The sequence below is a fragment of the Sebastes fasciatus genome, chromosome 6 (assembly GCF_043250625.1).
Source record: "Sebastes fasciatus isolate fSebFas1 chromosome 6, fSebFas1.pri, whole genome shotgun sequence".
Classification (NCBI taxonomy): domain Eukaryota; kingdom Metazoa; phylum Chordata; class Actinopteri; order Perciformes; family Sebastidae; genus Sebastes; species Sebastes fasciatus.
This window is the reverse complement of record NC_133800.1, coordinates 11,597,443-11,617,985: the sequence shown is the minus strand read 5'-3', so window position 1 is coordinate 11,617,985 and position 20,543 is coordinate 11,597,443. Positions and strand designations below refer to the sequence as shown.

The window sequence follows — 20,543 nt, the reverse complement described above, 5'->3', positions numbered from 1 at the left end:
GAACTTGACCTACAGGTCACAGGTATGAGATTAATTTTCCCAAAAGCATTTTGAGTGCATTGATGTCGCGCTGATGCACCAGAGAGCAAAAGTGAGCAGATGGAGAGAGGAAACCAGTGTCGTGGAAAGATAGAGAGTTTTTATGAAGTCCTCCTTCCAGCTCAGTTTTCTCCTCCTGACACAATTATCTTTTTACACATTTTGATAGGTTAAAGTTCAGTTTGTTGTTCTGGATGCCGGATCTAGTTTATCATCAACATTTGGCAAGAAAAGTATGTTCTTTGTTGTTGTGCTATTAAAAGTGTATATTGGGGCTGCAACTAACGATTATTTTCATTATCAATTAATCTGCTGTTGTTTTTGTCGACTAATCATTGAGTCAAAACATAGTGAAATATGATTTTAAATAGCATTTTTTTATCTGATCAACAGTCACAAAGCCACAGATATTTTATCATGAGAATGACAGATATGATAGAGAAAAGCCTCAAATCACCACGTCTGAGAAGCTGAAATAATAGAAAGTTTAATTATCAAAAGAGTTGCAGGATAATATTTCTATTGAATAACTATTACTTAATTGACTCATCATTTCCGCTCTAGTGCAGTGTTACTGTGCTGCTGATGAGACCTACATCACTACATCACATTTGGCACACAGGCTAAATCTTTATTCCCTGAAATCAAAGAGTGATATTAGATCTGGAGGGAAAAGTAATTTCTTTTCAGACTCAATTAACTTATATTATACGAAATCTACTGTATTGTCCTCTGACTGTAACTGGATGGGTGTCCTGGGTGCCATTTAGGTCACACTTTTTTTTTTACGGTTAGTAAATGGCTTATAGCACTCTATATTGTACTTGTTAATCATCTGTAACAGGTGCAATTTAATGAACGATTGACAATATGATATAATACAGTTGTATATGTCTTTATATTTTACATTAATAATAATGTATTTTTTTCATTTATATGTGATACAGTATTAATTCTAGTTATTTATGACAGGAGTTATGAAACTTTTTGAGGCCAGGTACCCCTTATAAGGGAGAACATTCTCCAAGGAGCCCCTCATAACCATAACATCTATTCAGCATATGCTTACTACCATTTGTACTCTTAGATGCCATTGGAAGTAGTTGTATTATAAACCTTTTCAACCTAAATATGCCACACCTGTTCCATGGTGATAAACACACTTAAATTTGAATCATGTTAAGATGAAATAAGATGATTCATTATTAGTCCCACAGCAGAGAAATTCGCAGTGTTATTGAATGTTAATACCACTTACAGTATATACCTTTAAACCGAGGGTGACTTTATTCAACTATATTCAAAACGCAATTAGACTCAACTTGACAGCATTTATAGCCTATACGTTTCAAGTAAAGGCTTTCAGAAAATGAACAGTAGCAAGACTGGCATCCTCATAAATCCAGACATTTAAACTTACCAGCCTGAAGCTGACTGTCAGTAAGTGCTTCAACTTAAAAATAATGAACTTATTGCTGCGCGCCAAAATTACATCACAGTTTCTATTGGCCCAAAGCTAACGTGGGTGGGATTAATGGACACACTATGCTTCTTTTATTGGCGCAAATGGTCCCATCTGTAAATCCAGCAAGTGGATCTTGAGTTACTTTTTTTTGTCAAACTAAACCGGCTCAATATGTCTTCATGAGTTCTGGACACAAAAAAATCGGCATGTTAATAAATGATTCATAACACACTTAAAGGATTTGTTTGTGTGTAATAATATATCATTTAGCTATGGTATACTGTTTTACCAATTATTCATTAACTGTTTACTCAGCAGTTACAGATGTCTCACAGGAGGAGCTATTGTTGACACAACACTTTGTCCTTATCTACTTATGACTACAATATAGTGTGTTTTAATCATTTTTTAATTGTTTATACACTGCTTACAAATTCTTACCTCTAAATGAACAGTACTGCTTTCATGGATTAGTTATTTTAAAAAAAGTAATGTGTGTTTTCTGTAAGTTGCATGCACCCTGCAGAGTATCAGACATGGTAGTCATCTCCAAATTGCTGCATTGTATGTTACATTCTGGTTTGTTCGTGCTCGCCCTGCCTGCCTGCCCCGCCACTTTGACTCACCCATGATGCCTTGGGCTTAATGTGTCGCTATGACAATGAACCACATAGCCACCCATCTTGTGAAGCATGCTATAGGCCTCATTGGGCCTTCTTCCTGAAAGTTGTTTTCCACTTTTAACGTCTGACAGTCTTTATCTCTGTATCTACTGTAAGTGGATTTGTGTCTGGGGTTTTGTTTGACAGACGACGAGAGCAGTTACAGCAGCAACGAGGTTTCCTGCATCTCTTTTGTATTATGTGGTCTATTTCTCTGAGCAACCCTCTATATTATGTGGCATTATGAGAGCATGTGCTAAATTTAGCGTTGCTTTTCTTGATGTTTAATGATGTAACCAAGCTGTCTTCTCACAACATTCAATATGGGAAATGGTACTGTAGGCCTTATAATAATGCAATATAGGAAAGAAAATGTCTGATCCTCTCCCTTGTTTTTTTTTCTCTTGTGCAATCTTTCTTTCTCAGACACACACATAGGGGACAATCTGAAATAGAGAGATTGGGTGGAGGTGGGGGTGAGGGTGGGGGCTCTGGAATAAGAAGAGAGAGAGAGGAGGAGAACATATTATATCATAAATGGAATACCAGCCTCCATTTTTAGAAAAAAAATTGCCTGTCTCCTTTTGGTGTTGACTTTGAGATGGATTTGATGGATAGACAGTGGGGGTTTGTTCAATACCCATTTGCTGTAAGACCTCGAACACGCCATGCACTGATAACCCCCCATCATCATCATCACCATCATCATCAGTGTGGCCTGTCAGAGCAAAAATGATGAGTTGCTCACTTGCTTTGTTTGCCCCAACAATGATTCATTCCTTATTGTATATGAAGACCTATGGTCCCAAGGGGAGCTGTGATTTTTTTGCCACAATAGGCCCTGATCTCTGCTTGGCTCATTACTTTACTTTTTTTAATTTATTTTCTAAACAAAAATGGACTCATATTTCTTAATGACAAACTTTGATTTGCTCAAAAATGATTCATTCCTTATTTCATATAAAGACCTATGGTCCCAAGTGGAGCTGTGATTTTTTTCACAATAGGCCCTCTAGGATCTCTACTTGGCTCATTATTACTTTTTTATTTATTTTCTAAACAAAAATAGACTCGTATTTCTTAATGACAAACTTTGATTGCTTTTTATTTGTTTCAGTGCTACAAAGCTCATGGTGTATAGGACGGAAACCCCGCGCGTGTGTCTCATGATAAAAATGCATGGAATCAGCACATGACACGTGTTGCATGGCAATATAACGATGGGCTGCCGTCGCGCATAGGCTAGATACTGTAGCTACAACACTGAATAAACATGAGCTTGTACATTAAGAGCAAAACAGTTCCTGTCTCATATCACCAGTGACCCCATTTTTTTTCTTTTTACACTGTCCTCCAACACACACACTGAAAAGAGTCCCTGAATAAAAGTCTGTATATTTCTTTTCACCCATACAGTCAGTGAAACATTTCATACTGTCCCATCATTTACTCCACATTGAAGTTTTCACTGTGTGTGTGTGTGTGTGTGTAAAATCACGCTCTGTGGAATTTGCATCTGATGATCTTCTTGAAAGCACTTTGGAAGTCTTTGTTGAAGTAGGCATATATGATGGGGTTGAGGAGAGAGTTGGAGTAGCCCAACCAGTTTATCACTGCACCCAGCCAGTCGGGCATGTAGCAGCTCTCCGCACAGAAAGGCAGCACGAGTGCCACGATGAAAAAGGGCAGCCAGCAGAAGATGAAAGTGCCCATGATTATCCCCAAGGTTTTCACCGTTTTACGCTCCCTCTGCAGCGCGATCTTCCTCTTCGCACCTGAGTTCCTCTCATTCATGCTCTCACAGTAGCCCTGCGAGGAGGACTGAGGCGTGTTGGGCAGAGGCAGGTGCGTCTTTGAGTTGCTGATAACTTCTATGATCTCCAGCGACTCTCCTTCCTCTCTGTGCTTCACCGCGCCGTTTACGCACAGAGGAAGAGGAGAGCCAGGTTTGGACTCGTCGCTGCGCCTCCAGTCTTTTTTCTCCCCGTTGCTTTTCTTCTTGTGGAAGATGGCCGGAGACACACTCAAACACTTCTCGGACACTTTCACTTTCACCGGTTTCTTCACCGTCTTCCGAATCCGAAACCGAGCAGCCTTGAATATCCTCCCGTACAGCACCAACATGAGGATGAGCGGGATGTAAAAAGCCCCAAACGTGGAGTAGATGGTGTAGCCCGGGTCCTGGCTGATGAGGCATGCGTCCGGGTCTGCCCTGTCTTCTGCGCTTCTCCAGCCTAACATAGGCGGAATAGAGACGGAAAACCCGATCAGCCAAGTGACGCTGATCAAGACCGCAGCTCGCCTCGGCGTGCGTTTATTTACATAGTCGATCGGGTCTGTTATGGCCCAGTATCTGTCCAAGGCGATTGCGCACAGATGCAGGATGGATGATGTGCAACACAGAACATCCAGAGAGATGAATAAGTCGCAAATCCCCTGCCCGAGTGTCCACTTGTTCAAAACTTGGTAGAGGGCCGCCATTGGCAGAACCAGCACCGATACCATGAGGTCTGTGACGGCCAGTGATCCAATCAGATAGTTGGCCACGTTCTGGAGAGATCTCTCCAGGGCGATGGCGGCCACTACGCACGCGTTGCCGAATATGGAGCAGAGGATGAGGGCCGCCAAGAGCAGAGAGGTGATGATCTGGTAACTCAGCTTCACATCTGGTGGTGGAGACCCAGATGTGCCATTCTCACCATGAGCCCAGTCTCCAACCACATCAGGGTAACCACCACCGGTCGCGTTGCTCTCGTTGCTGCTGCTGCTGCTGCTGCTTGTTGTTGGTATAAAATCCATAATGCAACTTTTCCCAGAGCAGCTGGACAAGATAAGCAGGACACAGTCAGCCCCTCAGACTGCTGCTGCCGCGGTGCGTTTTACCCGGGTCCATCGGAGTTACCGCGGTCGTGCCGTCGCTCCCTGCAGGACGCATGACGCAGACGTGTTTGTGAGTGTGTGTGTGTGTATGAAGGGTAAGGGGTTTTGTGTGTGTGTGCGTGTGTGTTGTAGTTGAGCGTTGACAGCTCGGGTGGTGCGCTCACCGGTATACTGAGAATCATCTGAGCTTGGTGACGCCGTGAATTCATTTATACCAGCAGCTTTGGGTATACGTCAGACCGGGTGTGGAGGTCGAACCTGGAGTTTTGTGCCTCTGCTCTCCTCGTTGTTGCTCCTGTTTTTCACTGCAGGCAGATGATGAGGGTGCATGAGAGCTCTCCTCTCCTTTATTTTACTCTACTTTGGACGCACTGAATTGTAACATTTTGCGGATTTTTTTTTTTTTAAGTTTACATCTGAAAGTAGGTAGGTGTCAGTCAGGACTAACACTTATTTAGCCTTATACTGATTTATTACAACAAATAGCAAGACAGCACAGAAAAGGTAAAATCTATTTGCGGGATAATCGAGGTGGACTGAGAAAAGATCTTTATCACTTCTGTTTTAAATATTTTTTATTAAGAAGCATGTGCATGTCAGTGATACAGACTTCTGTGGGGTGTGTATCATGCCTCATTTTTTTTAATATATATCAACAAAAACAGACAATACTAGGAACTAAGGGCAAACAAAAATGGAGACAAGCAAATACAAAAAAAATAAGTAGTATCTTTATCACTTCTAATGAACTTTTCGTTTTTAAGCCAACTAAATTTGAAATAGGCAATTTTTTTTTGATAAGTAAAAAAAGACCGTAAAGAGAAAAAACAAGTGCAGTCAGACTGTAAACTGTTTTAAGGGGCGCAACAATCCATTCGGAGATGGATGGAGAGAAAAGGTAACATGCCCATGCAGAGTGGTTGGGAGCGAGAGGTGGTTTCAGGACCAGGGACAGCGCCACGGCAGGCCAGAGAGGACAGCTGCTGCCATCTGCTGTCCACAGAGGGGACTGCATCACATAATGGACACTTCTATCAGTAGTTTGAGTTTAAGGGCAAAGTAAGATACTGTAGGGAGGAAGGATGAGGAAACAGGAAAGGGTTGAGCTGCCAAGGGAGGTGGTGGTATGGTTGAAACGATGAGAAGTGTGACAGAGAGAGAGAGAGAGTCAGCAGTGAGACTGTAATAAAAACAGCTAGATGGAAGGAGGGAGGGGTGTTTGGAGGATAATTTAATCCAGAATAAAAAATTTGGAAGTGAACATTTAAAGAAAATAGAACAGAAACATTTTCTTCCTGGTACTGGTGACTCGATTGACTACAAGTCATTATAGTTACAATAATGGGTTTTGTGTCGATAAATTCTAACAGTATAGACTGTATATAAAGATGGACAATGTGACACTATTAAAGCTGCAGTGCGTAGAATTGGAGCAAATATGATTTAAAAAAAAGTTATTTTTATAAAACGGTCACTATATCCTGACAGTATAGTGCATGAGACCGGTAATCGGGGAAAAAAATGATGTGCCTCTGTGTCCTCCCCCGGTCGTCCGGTGCTCCTAATGGCATCTACAAAGAGAAAACAACAATTAGAGCCGAGCTGGAACCTTGCCATCTATGAGCAGTTTTCAATCAAAAGTTTGTGACCCGGCAGCCATGTTGAGATCAGTTGAGGAAATACCAAGCACCGCCCACCAGCCGGCACAAACTTTCTAATTTTACAGCTAAACAGTACACTACAAAATCATTCAGAAAACATTTGAGGAGAGAAATAGGCATTACAGTAACAGAATATTAATTCATATTTGATCAGCGCTCCCTAGTTTGACCGTTTGATCAGAGTTTGTGAATGATTGACAGCTGCCTCCGTTGAATGAACAGCCAATAGGAACGCTCTCTCTCTGAAATGACCTGTGATTGGCTGAAGTCTACCGTTATGGGCTAGATTTTTTAAAGCCTGAAAACAGAGCCATGAGGAGGTGCACAGGTCTAATTTTCTCTCAGAACACTTGAATTACAATATGCTGAAAGGTTATTATGGAATTTTTGCCCAATGATGCCAAACACATTCTACCTACTGCAGGTTTAACTCCCACTACAGCTACAAAAGTGAAGTCAACGCTGCCCTGATGTACTTTTCCACGCACACATTGATCTTGACTGACCCAGCTGCTGCGTTGAGTCTCAAAATGAACATGAATATGTTGCTAGCTTAAGCCTTTTAGTCTTTTTTTTAACACCAAAATAACATTTTCTCTAGAAGTTTAGTCACAGTCACACATGGGTGTGTTTTATCAGAGGGCAGAAGTTTGAAGATTTTGCCAGAGTGTGCAATGTTGGCCTGCTGCAAGCTGCACTTAATATTCAATGTGGATTCACTCATTAAATAAGCTCATGAAATACAAGTACACAGCTCAGCCCTATACTTCTTCTGTCTGTATGACACTCCCTGTGTGTGTGGGCGTAATTGACTTACAACAGACATTGGGTTTTGTAATCTGGTTTTTCGGTAAGAAAGTCATGTTCCTTTTAACCCTTATCATGTAAGTGTCCAACAAACTAATAGAACCACCAATAATCAAATATTGATTTAGAGAAGCAAATTGGTTAAACACTGTAAAAACACATCCATCCATCCATCCATCTGCAACCGCTTATCCCGTTAGGGGTCGCGGGGGGGCTGGAGCCGATCCCAGCCGACATTGGGCGAAGGCAGGGTACACCCTGGACAGGTCGCCAGTCCATCGCAGGGCTGACACATAGAGACAGACAACCATTCACGCTCACACTCACACCTACGGGCAATTTAGAGTCCACAATTTAACCTAACCTGCATGTCTTTGGACTGTGGGAGGAAACCGGAGTACCCGGAGAAAACCCACGCTAACACGGGGAGAACATGCAAACTCCACACAGAAGGGTCCCAAGCCGGATTCGAACCTGCAACCCTCTAGCTGTGAGGCGCCAGTGCTAACCACTGCACCACCGTGCAGCCTTTGTAAAAACACAGCATAATGTATATTGACTTTTTTTTTTAAATTCAATTTAAAGAAAGAGACAACGATGTGGGAGAAATGAGGGAGAGAGGGTGTGAAGGCATACGAGGGGGGAGAAAAGGGGGCGTATAATTATAATAATGATAATAATAACAATAACAAGTCATTCGTTAAGTTGGAGAACCATGTAACAACATCATCTGTTGTTTGCTTCTCAGATGTCACTCCCCCTCTTTCATCTCCACGTTTCCTGTCCCTCTCCTCTGTGTAATTAAAAATATGTATTTTATCATGTTATGTCTTTCATAAAGAGGGTACTAAATAAATACAAACTTTATTGATCAAGACTGCAGGGAAGGAGTTAAAAAGGTGAGATATTTGTGATTATATTGGAGGAGAGAAGTATAGATAATAGGTTACAAATTATTAGGAAAAAAATAAATTAGACATTATTTTCCAGTAACATCTCCTGGAATGTTCCAAAGCTTAATTGCCCAAGAGCCAAAGGCATGAACTTTACTCCTCAGCCTAATTATGCCTTGGAATGGGCTATCATACAATTAACTGTGATTAGTTTCTTGGAATTTTTAAATATTAGTTATATAAATAAGGCTGAAAATTCACATTTTATCAAAAGACCAAGACCTAAAACATGATGCAAAGTACCCACTCCTGCCATTCTCCTCAATAAAACATACAATAACAGTTGCATGACGTCTTATAACAAAATGTATGCTGTGATATGGAACTTTAAATCATTGTTTTGTTATTCAACTTCAACAAAAAAAATAGCATTTCATCTACATCACTTTCAGTCCACTAAAAATATACTCAGTAATTATAACGATGTCTTTAAACACTTCCCTTAAGCTAAGCAAAACTAACCCATAATACTGTTTTTCCTTTGATGAAGAATCTCCTGTTCCTTCTCATTTCCTCTCTTTGGAAATGATAAAGCAGTCTGTCGGAACAAAGCGCCATTAAACAAGTTATCCTGACATTTTTCATCCTGACATTTTTCATGCAAGTACACTGGTAGTCTTTCAAAACGACGCACCAGCAGAAACCAAAAAATCAGACATCAAATATAGGAAAAGTCTGAGGATTTTTTTCATGACAACACACGCACTGACTCTGTGCTCTGTTTGTGAAACCCAGAGTGAAAAAAAGCTGACACCATGGTAGTGGACGTGAGAAAAAAAGGTGGCTCTGGTTTTTTCACCTTATTTTTGTGTATTCAGTGGTTGCATAGCACTGTGTTTTCTATAGGTCACACAGGACAATAGTGAGGCCATGAACAGTGCACCTATTGTAATGGGGCTCACCAGGGGGACTTTGTCTTTGTCAACAGTGTGGAATGTCCCAGTGGGCCAGGATAGGCCAGGCCAGAGGGCTGCACTGCTCACCTCCTCTACACTGGAACAGTCCCTCTAGCTCTTAGAAAAAGAGCTTGGACCTGTACATCCAGAAGGAGTGGGAGGCAGAGAGAAGACTTGGGGAAGATGACAGGGGAAAGGCCAGGCTAAGCTGGTTGAAGTTGCGTCAAATGCACTCTGCTGGTGACTTCGAGTCTCGAAAGCGCCGTCATGAGCTCCCATTTGGGACCCTCTTGTGTAAATGGCTCAAGCAGAGTTGGAGGTCGTGGAAGTGAGGATGGCGGTGAAGAAAACAGCGACAACGAGACTTACACCCCGTGCTTAAAAGCAGTGAGGCCTAGGCTGAGGAGTGCAGATCCAGCTGGTGAGGGAAGGTCGAGCGGTGTGGAGCAGCTGGTGAGACCTGCACTGCCGGGGAGGAAAGCACACAGAAAGACCTGCAGCAAGGACAACAGAGGAAGATGGAGAGATGGAAACCAAGACAGGGATGAGGAGAGACAAAATGTTGAACATGTAGGAGGCCGGGAAAGAGGAAAACAAAGGCAAAGAAAGACTGAAAGAACTGAGACACGTGGAGATGGAGCCCGGGACAGACAGGGAACAGGAAGCACTGAAAGTTTGTCCAGCAGCAATTCTGACATCCACTTTAACAGCACTTTGGAAGTTGGAGAAGGATCAAACAACTTGCAGAGAGGATACATTAGACCTCCCAGTATTGGCTGCACCCGGACCATCACCACCAATTTAAACCCCCAATCCTCTCGGCCAGCATTGAAGTCCACATCTTCTGCTCTCCCTCAGCCTCCCATCCAAACCAGATCCACACGTCTTTCCCCTCAGAGACTTTTATCCAGGACAACGACGGCAGGAGACCTGCACCGCTACCCGTTTAGTTCATACAGAGAGCCAGATCCGTTCTGGGCAGAGGTGAGAACGGGGGCAGCAGCCGGACGATCGTCACAAAACCATCAGACACACATCCCATCTCTCACCAGCTCAGAGCTAGGAGAAGAAGAGGAGGAGGAAGAAGAAGAGGAGGATGACGTGGAAGATGGCGAGGAAGGAGGCAGTGGTGTGATGGAGGTGATCGGTCAAACCGTGACCTCAGCAGCGGTGCCGCCTTGTGTTCCTTTTGGGGAGAGGAGGATGAGTAAACGAGAGAAGAACAGGATTAAGTGTCTGAGGAGGAGGCAGAGGAGGAGGGAGAGGTGGAGACAAAGTCAACTGCAGGAAAGCAGACAGGTGAATGACACAATTAACTGAGCCTTCAATATGACAATGGGCACTGGATTCACTGTTCTTTTACCAGGTGTTTTGCCGGTGATTTTAGGATTAAGATCAGGCAACTACCTCATATCTTTATGTGCTACAAGAAGAACCAAAGAGCTGGTGATTCAATTATTGATTTATTTCTTTTTCTTTTTCCCAATTAATGCTATGTTAAACCTGCAGTAGGCAGAATGTTTTTGGCATCATTGGGCAAAAATGCCATAATAACCTTTAAGCATATTGTAATTTAAGTGTTCTGATAGAAAACTAGACTTCTGCACCTCCTCATGAAAAAATCTAGCCCCGTGACGGGAGACTTTGACCAATCACAGGTCATTTTAGAGAGAGAGAGCGTTCCTATTGGCTGTTCATTCAACGGAGGCAGCTGTCAATAACTCGAAAACTCCGATCAAACGGTCAAACTAGGCAGCGCTGATCAAATATGAATCAATATTCTGTTACTGTAATGCCTATTTCTCACCTCAAATGTTTTCAGAAAGATCTTGTAGTGTACTGTTTAGCTGTAAAATGAGAAAGTTTGCTCCGGCTGGTGGGCGGTGCTTGGCATTTCCTCAACTGATCTCAACATGGCTGCAGGGTCACAAACTTTCTCATTTTACAGCTAAACAGTACACTACAAGATGATTCTGAAAACATTTGAGGCAAGAAATAGTAACTGAATATTGAATCATATTTGATCAGCGCTGCCTAGTTTGACTGTTTGATCAGAGTTCGCGAGTGATTGACAGCTGCTCATAGACGGCAGGCTCCAGCTCGGCTCTGATTGGTTGTTTTCCTTCGGTCTGTGACATCTTGCAGATGCCATTAGGAGCACCGGAGGACACAGAGGCACATGATTTTTTTAAGATTATCTGTCTCATGCACTTACTGTCAGGATATAGTGACCGTTTTATAAAAATAACTTTTTTTAATCATATTTGTATATGTATATCCAATTCTTCCACCTGCTTTTTTAATACAATGCCAATAATTTATTAAAGCAATGTGCTTTTTTATGTGACAAACTTTTTTATCATTTACCAAATCAAACATTGCTGTCCTCATGTGCAGTCTTTTTCCGTTTGCATCAGCAGAATACTTGAGCAACTTTAGAATACTCTTAAGTTGCTCAAGTCTCAAGGAACTCCAGCTTTAAATGACCTAACTGATCCACTTAAAGGTCTATTTACATTTTAGGATAGAAGGCTAATGGAGAGTTTGTGCGTTTGTGTGTGTGTGGCACAATACAACAGGCACACAAATCAGACTTAAATATTGCTTGTTGGGTCCACTTTAAACTTTTTATTTATGGCACTTTATGTGACTGTGTGAGGCCACACGTGTATTTGTGTGTGTGTTCATGTGTGTGTCTGACTGTCGACAGCCCTATCAGCACACAGCTCATCTCAATAGCCATTGTCTGTGCGGTTTAAAGTGGGGTTACATCTGAATTAGTTGCATGATGAGGCTTGGATGGAGAGCCCTTCAAAAACAACCAGACAAAAGAGCAGATTCTGTTTTGATTGGCTGCTGCAGATCTGCAGTCACGTTGGTGGATTGAAATTATTCTGACTGCTGAATTAGACAAAGCTGAATAGAATTAGTTGCTTTGAAACATAGAATATCCATTTCCCAATTCGATGCCCCCCTGCTGATTGTATTGTTTTTAGTTCCTCTCTCCCTCACATTGGAGTTGGCGTGTTAATATATGCATGATGTAGATACATAATACACATACTATCTGGCCCTAGCAGATACAATTGTCTCCATTATAATCTGGTGGATTATTTCTGTGGGAGAGAACAGATGGCATGTGCCACCATGAGGAAAATGCATGAAGTGTTTTTAAATCTTTCTCAATTTGCCCCCACAGTTATCACGTGTAATTTAAGGGTCAAGTGTTTAAATGTGACAAACTTCTTGCCGAGTCAGTTAGATGAGAAGATTGATACCACAGTGAGTTTGGGTCTTCTCTCCTAACTCTCAGAGAAAAAGCAAGTAAGCTGGTTTGTCCAACTATTATTTATTCAGAGGAAATTGAATGAGCTTGCTTGGTCATTTATCATCATCAAAGCTTATTGAGTATGCATGCTCTTTTCCCAGCTTTGTCCAACTTTGCACCCGCACAGTTACACTCGTTCTCTCTTGGGAGCTGCTCACTACAAGCACAGCATTTCTGCTATTAGCCAGAGCCCTTGGGAATTTAGGATACTTTCTCAAGGGCAGCTCAACAATAATTTTTCTCATTCACACCCTCATATTATTATTATTTTTTTAACCCTTTGGTCACAAAGCCTGGTTTATATTCTGGATACATATTTCACAATTTGCATGTCCAAGTATAATGCTTTATTTATTCCCCTCTTTGGAGATTACATACCTGCATATCGTCATTGTTATTGGAGATGGTTGTTTTAACCCCCCTGATAGAAACTCATGTAACTATTTCTGAGTACAATTTCCTGCTGTACTTTTTGCATGCAGTATATACAGTAGGCCAAAGGTCAGAGTGGTCATTATTGTCATCCAGTTTCCCACAGGAAGTGGCTTCATCCGGTGTGATGGAGAGGTAATTAGGGCTGAATTGTTCAGGTACTTTCTCCAGCTGCTGCACAGAAGCTGAAATGACATGGTGCAGTAGATCTGTTAGTCAAATCAAGCTAATAGAAGTGGTAAAAAGAAGAAGTTTACTCCATGTCTACTACGATATTCTGATTTACTTTTACTTCCCTATGATACAGAATGGCATTTATCTATGTACACATTTACCAATGCAACCGAGACAAAGGTGCCATGTTAAAGCACATGTTGCCAAGGGAGAGCGTCAGTGGCCCATGATTACTTGGGAGCTGTGCACTCTGTGTTAATGACACACCTTGGGAGGCAGGACTGGTGCGACACGGCGGTCCCTGGAGCTCCCCCTGGGTGAGAAAGTAGTAATTACTCTGGAAGCACCCCCTGTGCTTTTTCAAGACTGAGGCTTCAGACACCAATCCTCTGGGTCTGCCGACACAGGTCGGAGGAGGAGATGGGGGACTTGAGGGGACCCCAGGATACTGTTCTCAAAACAAGTTTTTAGTACTTCCTCTCATATGAGTTGGAATCTGGAAATGCTGAGTGTGGATTTAATTGCAGAGGCACTTGGGAGGGAGGGCAGGTTGACTGCTGAGGAGATGAGATGGATTAGAGCAGATGTATTGTGCTGTATGATAAAAATAAATAAAGGGATTCAAACTCGATTAAAAAAGGTAAACAGAGGCCAACTGCAGCGTAAACAAAACGTTTTATCTTACAGACTTGTGTATGCATGAGTCACACTGTGCCTAATGGTAAAAGTCTACCTGAAGATGCAACACCTCTCTGTTTTCTGTAAAGTGAATGAAGTTTGAATTAGGGCCAGCGTCGGGGTCAAATTGCTCTCTTTCGCAAACAATGTTTATGCTTTAGAGTAAGAAGTGTGAAAATGTAGGTAGGTAGACGTTTGGCTCTGCTGAGCTCACACCTGACACCCTCATGTCCTCACACATATTATTATGCTGTGCAGGTGGGAGTCAAAGACATTTACACTCAATCAAATACAGTGTATTAAAGAGGAGAGTATTTTAAACAGAATCTCAAGAGGACCGCAAAAGAGGACATTCGCACTTACATTCATCGGCAGCTGGCGCGATGACATCTTGTAGTGATAATGTATGTTCAAAACCTCATATGTGGGGGGTCAGGTTTCTCCTTTATTCTTTTACTTGACACTTAATCCGTCTGTCTGAGAAGTTCATTCCATGTAGACGAAACCCTGTAGAAATGGGTTTGCTCTTTTTCATTTTAAAGCGTCAGTAGGCAACACTTTTTTGGCATCATTGGGCAAAAATAACATAATAACCTTTCAGCATATTTTAATTCAAGTGTTCTGATAGAAAACTAGACTTTTGCACCTCCTCATGGCTCTGTTTTCAGGCTTTAAAAAATCTAGCCCGTGATGGAAGACTTTGACCAATCACAGGTAATTTCATTGAGAGAGCGTTCCTATTGGTTGTGCTCCAGCTGGTGGGCGGTGCTTGGTATTTCCTCAAGAGATCTCAACATGTCTGCCGGGTCACAAACGTTTTCATTTTACAGCTAAACAGTACACTACAAGATGTTTCTGAAAACATTTGAGGCGAGAAATAGGCATTACACTAACAGAATACTGATTCATATTTGATCAGCGCTGCCTAGCTTGATCGTTTGATCGGAGTTCGCGAGTGATTGACAGCCGGCCCTCATAGACGGCAGCTGGACAGCAGGCTCCAGATCAGCTCTGACTGGTTGTTTTCCTCCGGTCTGTGAAATCTTGCAGATGCCATTATAGGAGCACCAGAGGACACAGAGGCACATGATTTTTTTCAGATTACCTGTCTCATGCACTACTGTCAGGATATAGTGATCTTTTTATAAAAATATGTTTTTTTAATCATATTTGCTCCACTGAAGCTTTAAATAATATCAGAAATATCTTTTTTGGCGCTAATCCAATTCAATTCATATTCCAAAACTCACAAAAAGCAACCCGTACATGAACTTTGTACTGTATACAAGAGGCGTGCAGATGTTTGCATGTATACACACATCAATATTTATGCATGAGGAGGAGGTCTACAAGAAAAAGATACGCATGGGTGCCGATACATCTATCAACATCATCTATCTAGTTTTTTCTCCTTCTGCCCCAGAGCTCAACAGGGAACCCATCCAGCAGCAGTAGCGAGGATGACGAGGACGTGAGCGCCGGTGACAGAGAAGGTTACATCTGTGCGGTGTGCTTGGATGTATACTTCAGCCCTTACATGTGTCACCCATGCAACCACGTCTTCTGTGAACCCTGTCTGAGGACGCTGGCTAAGAGCAGCCCCACCAGCACGCCCTGCCCCCTCTGCAGAACAATCATCACTCATGTCTTCTTCCAGAAGGGTGAGCTAATTGGCAGAAAGCACTTGGCTGCTGTACAAATCACATGATTTGAAATGCTTATCACCTCTACTTATGACTCTACTCAGCATACTAGATTGAACAATGTGAGATGGATAAAAAATACAGTTTAAAATATGCCAGTGAAATATTAAATAGTTTAGAATAAAATAACCTTCGACAGTATAATGTAACAGTACACATGCACACATGTGTGTTTGCAGCTAAATATATATTCTTATGTCTATTGACTGTTGTACTGATGACATCGAAGCTGCAGATTGTTCAGAGGGCCCAGCTGCAGACGTCCCATAGGGAGCAGAGTAGACCTTTAGTTCAGCTCTGACCAGATGAGTCACCCGCACGGACAAGACAAAATCAAACATGATCCGGACACTTTTATTCAGTGCTTTCTGATGGAAATAAGAAGCAGTATTCCTTATGGGTGGAAAATGCATTGACAAAAACAGATGTTTTTAAGCAAGGGTGGCACCAGTTGAAAATGAAACCCTAATCTTATATGTCTTTACATAACAATGTTACGTAATACACCGTAATACAATCATTTTTCAAGTATCCTGTATAGTGACACACTTATTTTATGTAGCCTTGTGATCACTGCACGCTGATTACATGGGACGTAGTCTGATTTGGACAAATCTATGAATAAGTAATGAAGTTCTGTGATTCACTTTGGCCTACTTCTAGATGTATGTAGGAGAAAGTGAGCAGCAGGGATGCTGCTGTGGCCATAAAAAGACAGAGTGGCCGCGGTTATGAGCACTGCAGACACACTAAGGGCTCTTGTGAGTGATTAGATGACAAGGATTGTAGATTAGATTCTTGTGTTGATTACCAAACCCAAGGTGACACAGAAACAGAACAAGGAGAAAATGAGGGAGTCTGGCGATGCTGCATCTGCTTGCTTTTTTAAATATATTGAATAAATCAAATGTAATCCATCCAGGCTATCACAGAGTGGAGGTGTGAATAAGATGTCGGTGTTTTATAATATTTTTGTTTGTTCATTTGTCTTTCTTACAGAGCTAAACCAAACAGCAAGAACATTTTTCCCAAAGGAATACCTTTCCCGGAAACAGAACTTCCAGAAAGCAAGTTGTGCAAAGTGGCCTCTCCCAAGCTGCCGAAAACTCTTCCGTATCTTTGGAGGCAAGTTTTTAATTAACCATGCATGTTCAGGATCAATTCATCATTCACCAGCAGCAGTAGGACACGTTTGCAACTTTTCTCTTTGTAGGCAAGATTGTAAGTCTTGACAAGACTTGTGACAGAGTAACAAGTATACCTGCTCTGTATTTACCCTAAAAGTGCCTCAAGGCTTCAGGGGTATATTGAACACAATGCTTCAACTTCATATAATACAGAATGCAAATTTAAGTGGCTGCCTTTCCCACGCACACATGCAATTTCTTATTATACACAAAATTCTTGGCGAATATCTTGAGGGGAAGCAGTGTTGCACCATTCCCCAAAATTAGTTTTTTAACCTATGTACAACAACTGGTATTGTATCATTAATTGACTAAGGGGTTTATTTCACAACAATGACCCGCTAGCTGTACATTATACTGCTTATTACCTGGCTACTTACTTAGAAATCAATAATTTCACACAAAAATGGTCCTCCAGAGTCCGACGACATCAGAACTGCGTCCATAGCAACGGTCTGTTATACATAGCAACGGTCTGCTATAAAGAAATAACAGACCGTAGAACACTGTATTGACCAATCAGAATTGTGTATTCATCAAAGCCGTATATGGATAGACAGTGGAATAGTTGATAATGCTGCAGGTGTTGATTGAAACATTTTGTTTAGCATTTTCTAAGATACTCAGGTTATGAGTCCCAGCTGAAAACATTGATAAATGTTTGACTATCCATAAACCAAACTCTTTTCTAAGTATTTTTAAAAAGTCACAGTAATATTTTCTGTAAATGTTATCTCCCTACTTTATGGTGTAAATGTTGTTTCACAACCTTCTGTGTAATTCTGATGGAGAAGACGCTCTTTACGCTTGCTTTATTTCGTTTTTGTCTGAAGACAGTCAGATTTTAAGATATATAGTGTAAAGAAAATCAGTCACCCTTAAAAACCCTTAAAAATGTCCCAGAAATATTACAGAGGACATGGACTTGGTGTCTTCAATTATAGCTACATTCCTGACATTTTGATTGTTTTTTTCCAGCATGACAAGTCAATTTTCATAGATTTTTGGGTGCAGTGTCACTAACATGAAAACCCCCAGATGAGATACCTCATTTGTCACCCAAACCAGGCTTCCAGAGGCCGTCCAGTCCCATTGCTAGACGCCAGTTCCCCCATGGAGGAGGCTACCGTCTGGACGCTCTGGACTTTGAGGATGACTCTCGAGGCTGGCACTTTGACATGGACATGGTCATCATCTACATCTACTCGGTCAACTGGGTTATTGGCTTTTTCATATTCTGCTTCCTTTGCTACCTCTTCTTCCCTTCCTTTTGACAGTCCTGGCAACAATGTTGGAGCAACACTGAATGATGAGGGTAAAGTAAGGAATGAAAGATGAAGCAGAGGGCAGGAAAGTACATATATATAGGGGGTGTCACAGTATAACCTACCTACTGAGCTGTAGGGTTTAATGAGAAGACAATGAGGGAATTTCAAGCAGGTGGGATGCCGCGGTGGCGGGAAAACGACAGTGCGCCAGCTTGTTGTCTCTCATTAATAAATGATTGAAATGGTGTAGGGGGATGTTTGGGAACCCTCTGTTCTCTGTCTCCACATGTTGCACATGTAATGTGGGTTGCACAACATGTCCTGTTCCTGTAAGCAGGGGTGTTAATACATGTATAACATCTCCTAGGTTGTAGTGTTTTGCTTTCAGCATAATTACAAACGGTCTATTAAAGGAACAGTGTGTAGCATTTATGGGGAGCTATTTGCAAAAATGGAATATAATATTAATAAGTAGGGTTTTCATTAGTGTACAATCACCTGAAAATAAGAATCGTTGCGTTTCTGTTACCTTATAATGAGCCGTTTATATCTACATACAAAGCGGGTCCTCTTCACGCAGCCAGCCGCCATGTTTCTATGGTAGCCCAGGATGGACAAACCAAACACTGGCTCTAGATAGGGCCATTTGTGTTTATGCCTTGGCCACCGTAGTTTACAGGTTTAGCTCACGGGAGAAGTTTAAGTTGGTTGCAATCTGCAACCTCACTGCTAGATGCTGCCAGATCCTACACACTGCACCTTTAATGCTTAAAGTTTTGATTAGCAGCACAGTCAACTGGATTACTCCTAGTCTGATTATTTTCAATAACATATTAAGTACTACAAACTTTATTGAGTAACAATTTAGGTGGAAAATTCCAATTTTCTTTTCTTCAATTGCAACCCAAAGGATTTCCTCATTTCGAGATATACAGTCATGATAAAACATACCGTAATGCTTTAAAGGAACAGTGTGTAACATCCGGTAGCAACGGTGAGGTTGCAGATTGCAACACAAATGAGCAACGTTCAAAGAAAACTCAGCAATTCTTATTTTGAGGCGATTATACACGAAAGAAAACATACTTATTAATATTGTATTCCATTTTATGCCAATAGATCCCTCTAAATGCTACACAGTTCCTTTAAAATACGACAAACAACTGTGTATTCCTAAAATACCGCTCCTCTGGTAATGAAGTAGAGATTTTGAAGACTTCTTTAGCGCTTGTTTATACTTTTGCCCCCAAACCCAGAACACATTTCACTACTACCATGGGTATTTCAAATTCCCATGATAATGCTGTAATGTAAATCATAGTTTAATAGTAATACTGATAATAATAACTGAAACACAATAAAACAAACAAAAAAGACTATAACATGAGTGAGCACTTTTGGGGTGGATTTTCATGTTTATGCATCCTCGGAAAACTTCAGTAAATGAAACATTTGCTCTTTGGTATGGGTTGAGACCATGTGTTTATGGTTTTATGAACCTCTGTATTCCAATTTACCACCATACACCATATATTTGCAACTAAAACCTTTTTAATTAGCACTTGTGTTATGTCTTGCTAGATGTTTTTAATTTGCTGTTTTTCAATGAGAAGGAACTTTGTGGTTTTTATTGTTCTTAAGCACCCCCTGGAGGGAATAATGTTGGAATAAGTCACTGTATTTTATAGCAAATAAAGTTTACACAGAAACACACACATACAGGTATGGAGAGGTGGCTTTGAAATGAATTTGTACATTTTAAGTGATTTCCAATTTGGTAATGAAATCATGTGCTAGAGCCAAATAAATTACTTTATTCCTGATACATTTTTGTTTTTTAAATTTGGATACCATATAGTCTTTTATTAAGCTTTTCCAAACAGCTTCACCTTCATTTTCCGCTTGCATTTGTGTAAAGTGTGTGGTGGGCTTTGCTCAATGCACATATTGTCCTCAGTTTGGTAAAACTTCACAATAACAATCAAGTGGTCTGGTGTGTTGCCTGTTTAGGGCCTTAGTGGAATGACCTCTGGCTATACGAAAACTGTCACTTGGGACAGAAAGTGTCACCTCTGTGGTAAGTATCTAGTATGGCAGGAAGTAAAGCAGTCCCAAATGGATATATTCTCGGGTTTATGGAATACACAGGCTCTGGTTATTCCTGGATAGAGACTGGACTCTGTCCTTGGCCGGAATTGCAAGCGGAAATGTTTGGGGAGGCCGTGGAGAAAGACTTCCTGTCGGCAACTCAGGAAGGCATTAGCATTTAAAATTGATTAACTACTGGCCAAGTTTTAATGTGTTTAATTGTGAAAATGATATGCACATTTTGGAGTAAAAGCCATTTAAGTTTGCTTATCCTTTCTAAGAAACAAGGAGATTGGTTTGAGTGTCATCTCATATAAGAGAT

The 20,543-nt window shown here is 41.3% G+C and overlaps 2 protein-coding genes across 2 annotated transcripts; one reads left to right on the top strand and one right to left on the bottom strand.

The window, feature by feature from the left end:
- Window positions 1–1,625: 1,625 nt before the first annotated feature.
- Window positions 1,626–5,252, bottom strand: htr1aa (5-hydroxytryptamine (serotonin) receptor 1A a). The gene has a single exon (XM_074637648.1). The coding sequence runs from the start codon at window positions 4,963–4,965 to the stop codon at window positions 3,661–3,663; it is 1,305 nt and encodes a 434-aa protein (XP_074493749.1). The 5' UTR covers window positions 4,966–5,252; the 3' UTR covers window positions 1,626–3,660.
- Window positions 5,253–9,495: 4,243 nt separating this feature from the next.
- Window positions 9,496–19,950, top strand: rnf180a (ring finger protein 180a). The gene is made up of 4 exons (XM_074637649.1): window positions 9,496–10,662; window positions 15,399–15,636; window positions 16,678–16,803; window positions 17,934–19,950. The coding sequence occupies exons 1-4, from the start codon at window positions 9,631–9,633 to the stop codon at window positions 18,137–18,139; spliced, it is 1,602 nt and encodes a 533-aa protein (XP_074493750.1). The 5' UTR covers window positions 9,496–9,630; the 3' UTR covers window positions 18,140–19,950.
- The last annotated feature ends 593 nt before the right edge of the window (window positions 19,951–20,543 follow it).

Bases quoted from the DNA above. Each gene is read 5' to 3' on its own strand.
- htr1aa (XM_074637648.1), bottom strand. From the start codon at position 4,965: ATGGATTTTATACCAACAACAAGCAGCAGCAGCAGCAGCAGCAACGAG.
- rnf180a (XM_074637649.1), top strand. From the start codon at position 9,631: ATGAGCTCCCATTTGGGACCCTCTTGTGTAAATGGCTCAAGCAGAGTT. The intron at 10,663-15,398 runs GTGAATGACACA...CTTCTGCCCCAG, and splicing joins AACTGCAGGAAAGCAGACAG to AGCTCAACAGGGAACCCATC. The intron at 16,804-17,933 runs GCAAGTTTTTAA...CACCCAAACCAG, and splicing joins ACTCTTCCGTATCTTTGGAG to GCTTCCAGAGGCCGTCCAGT.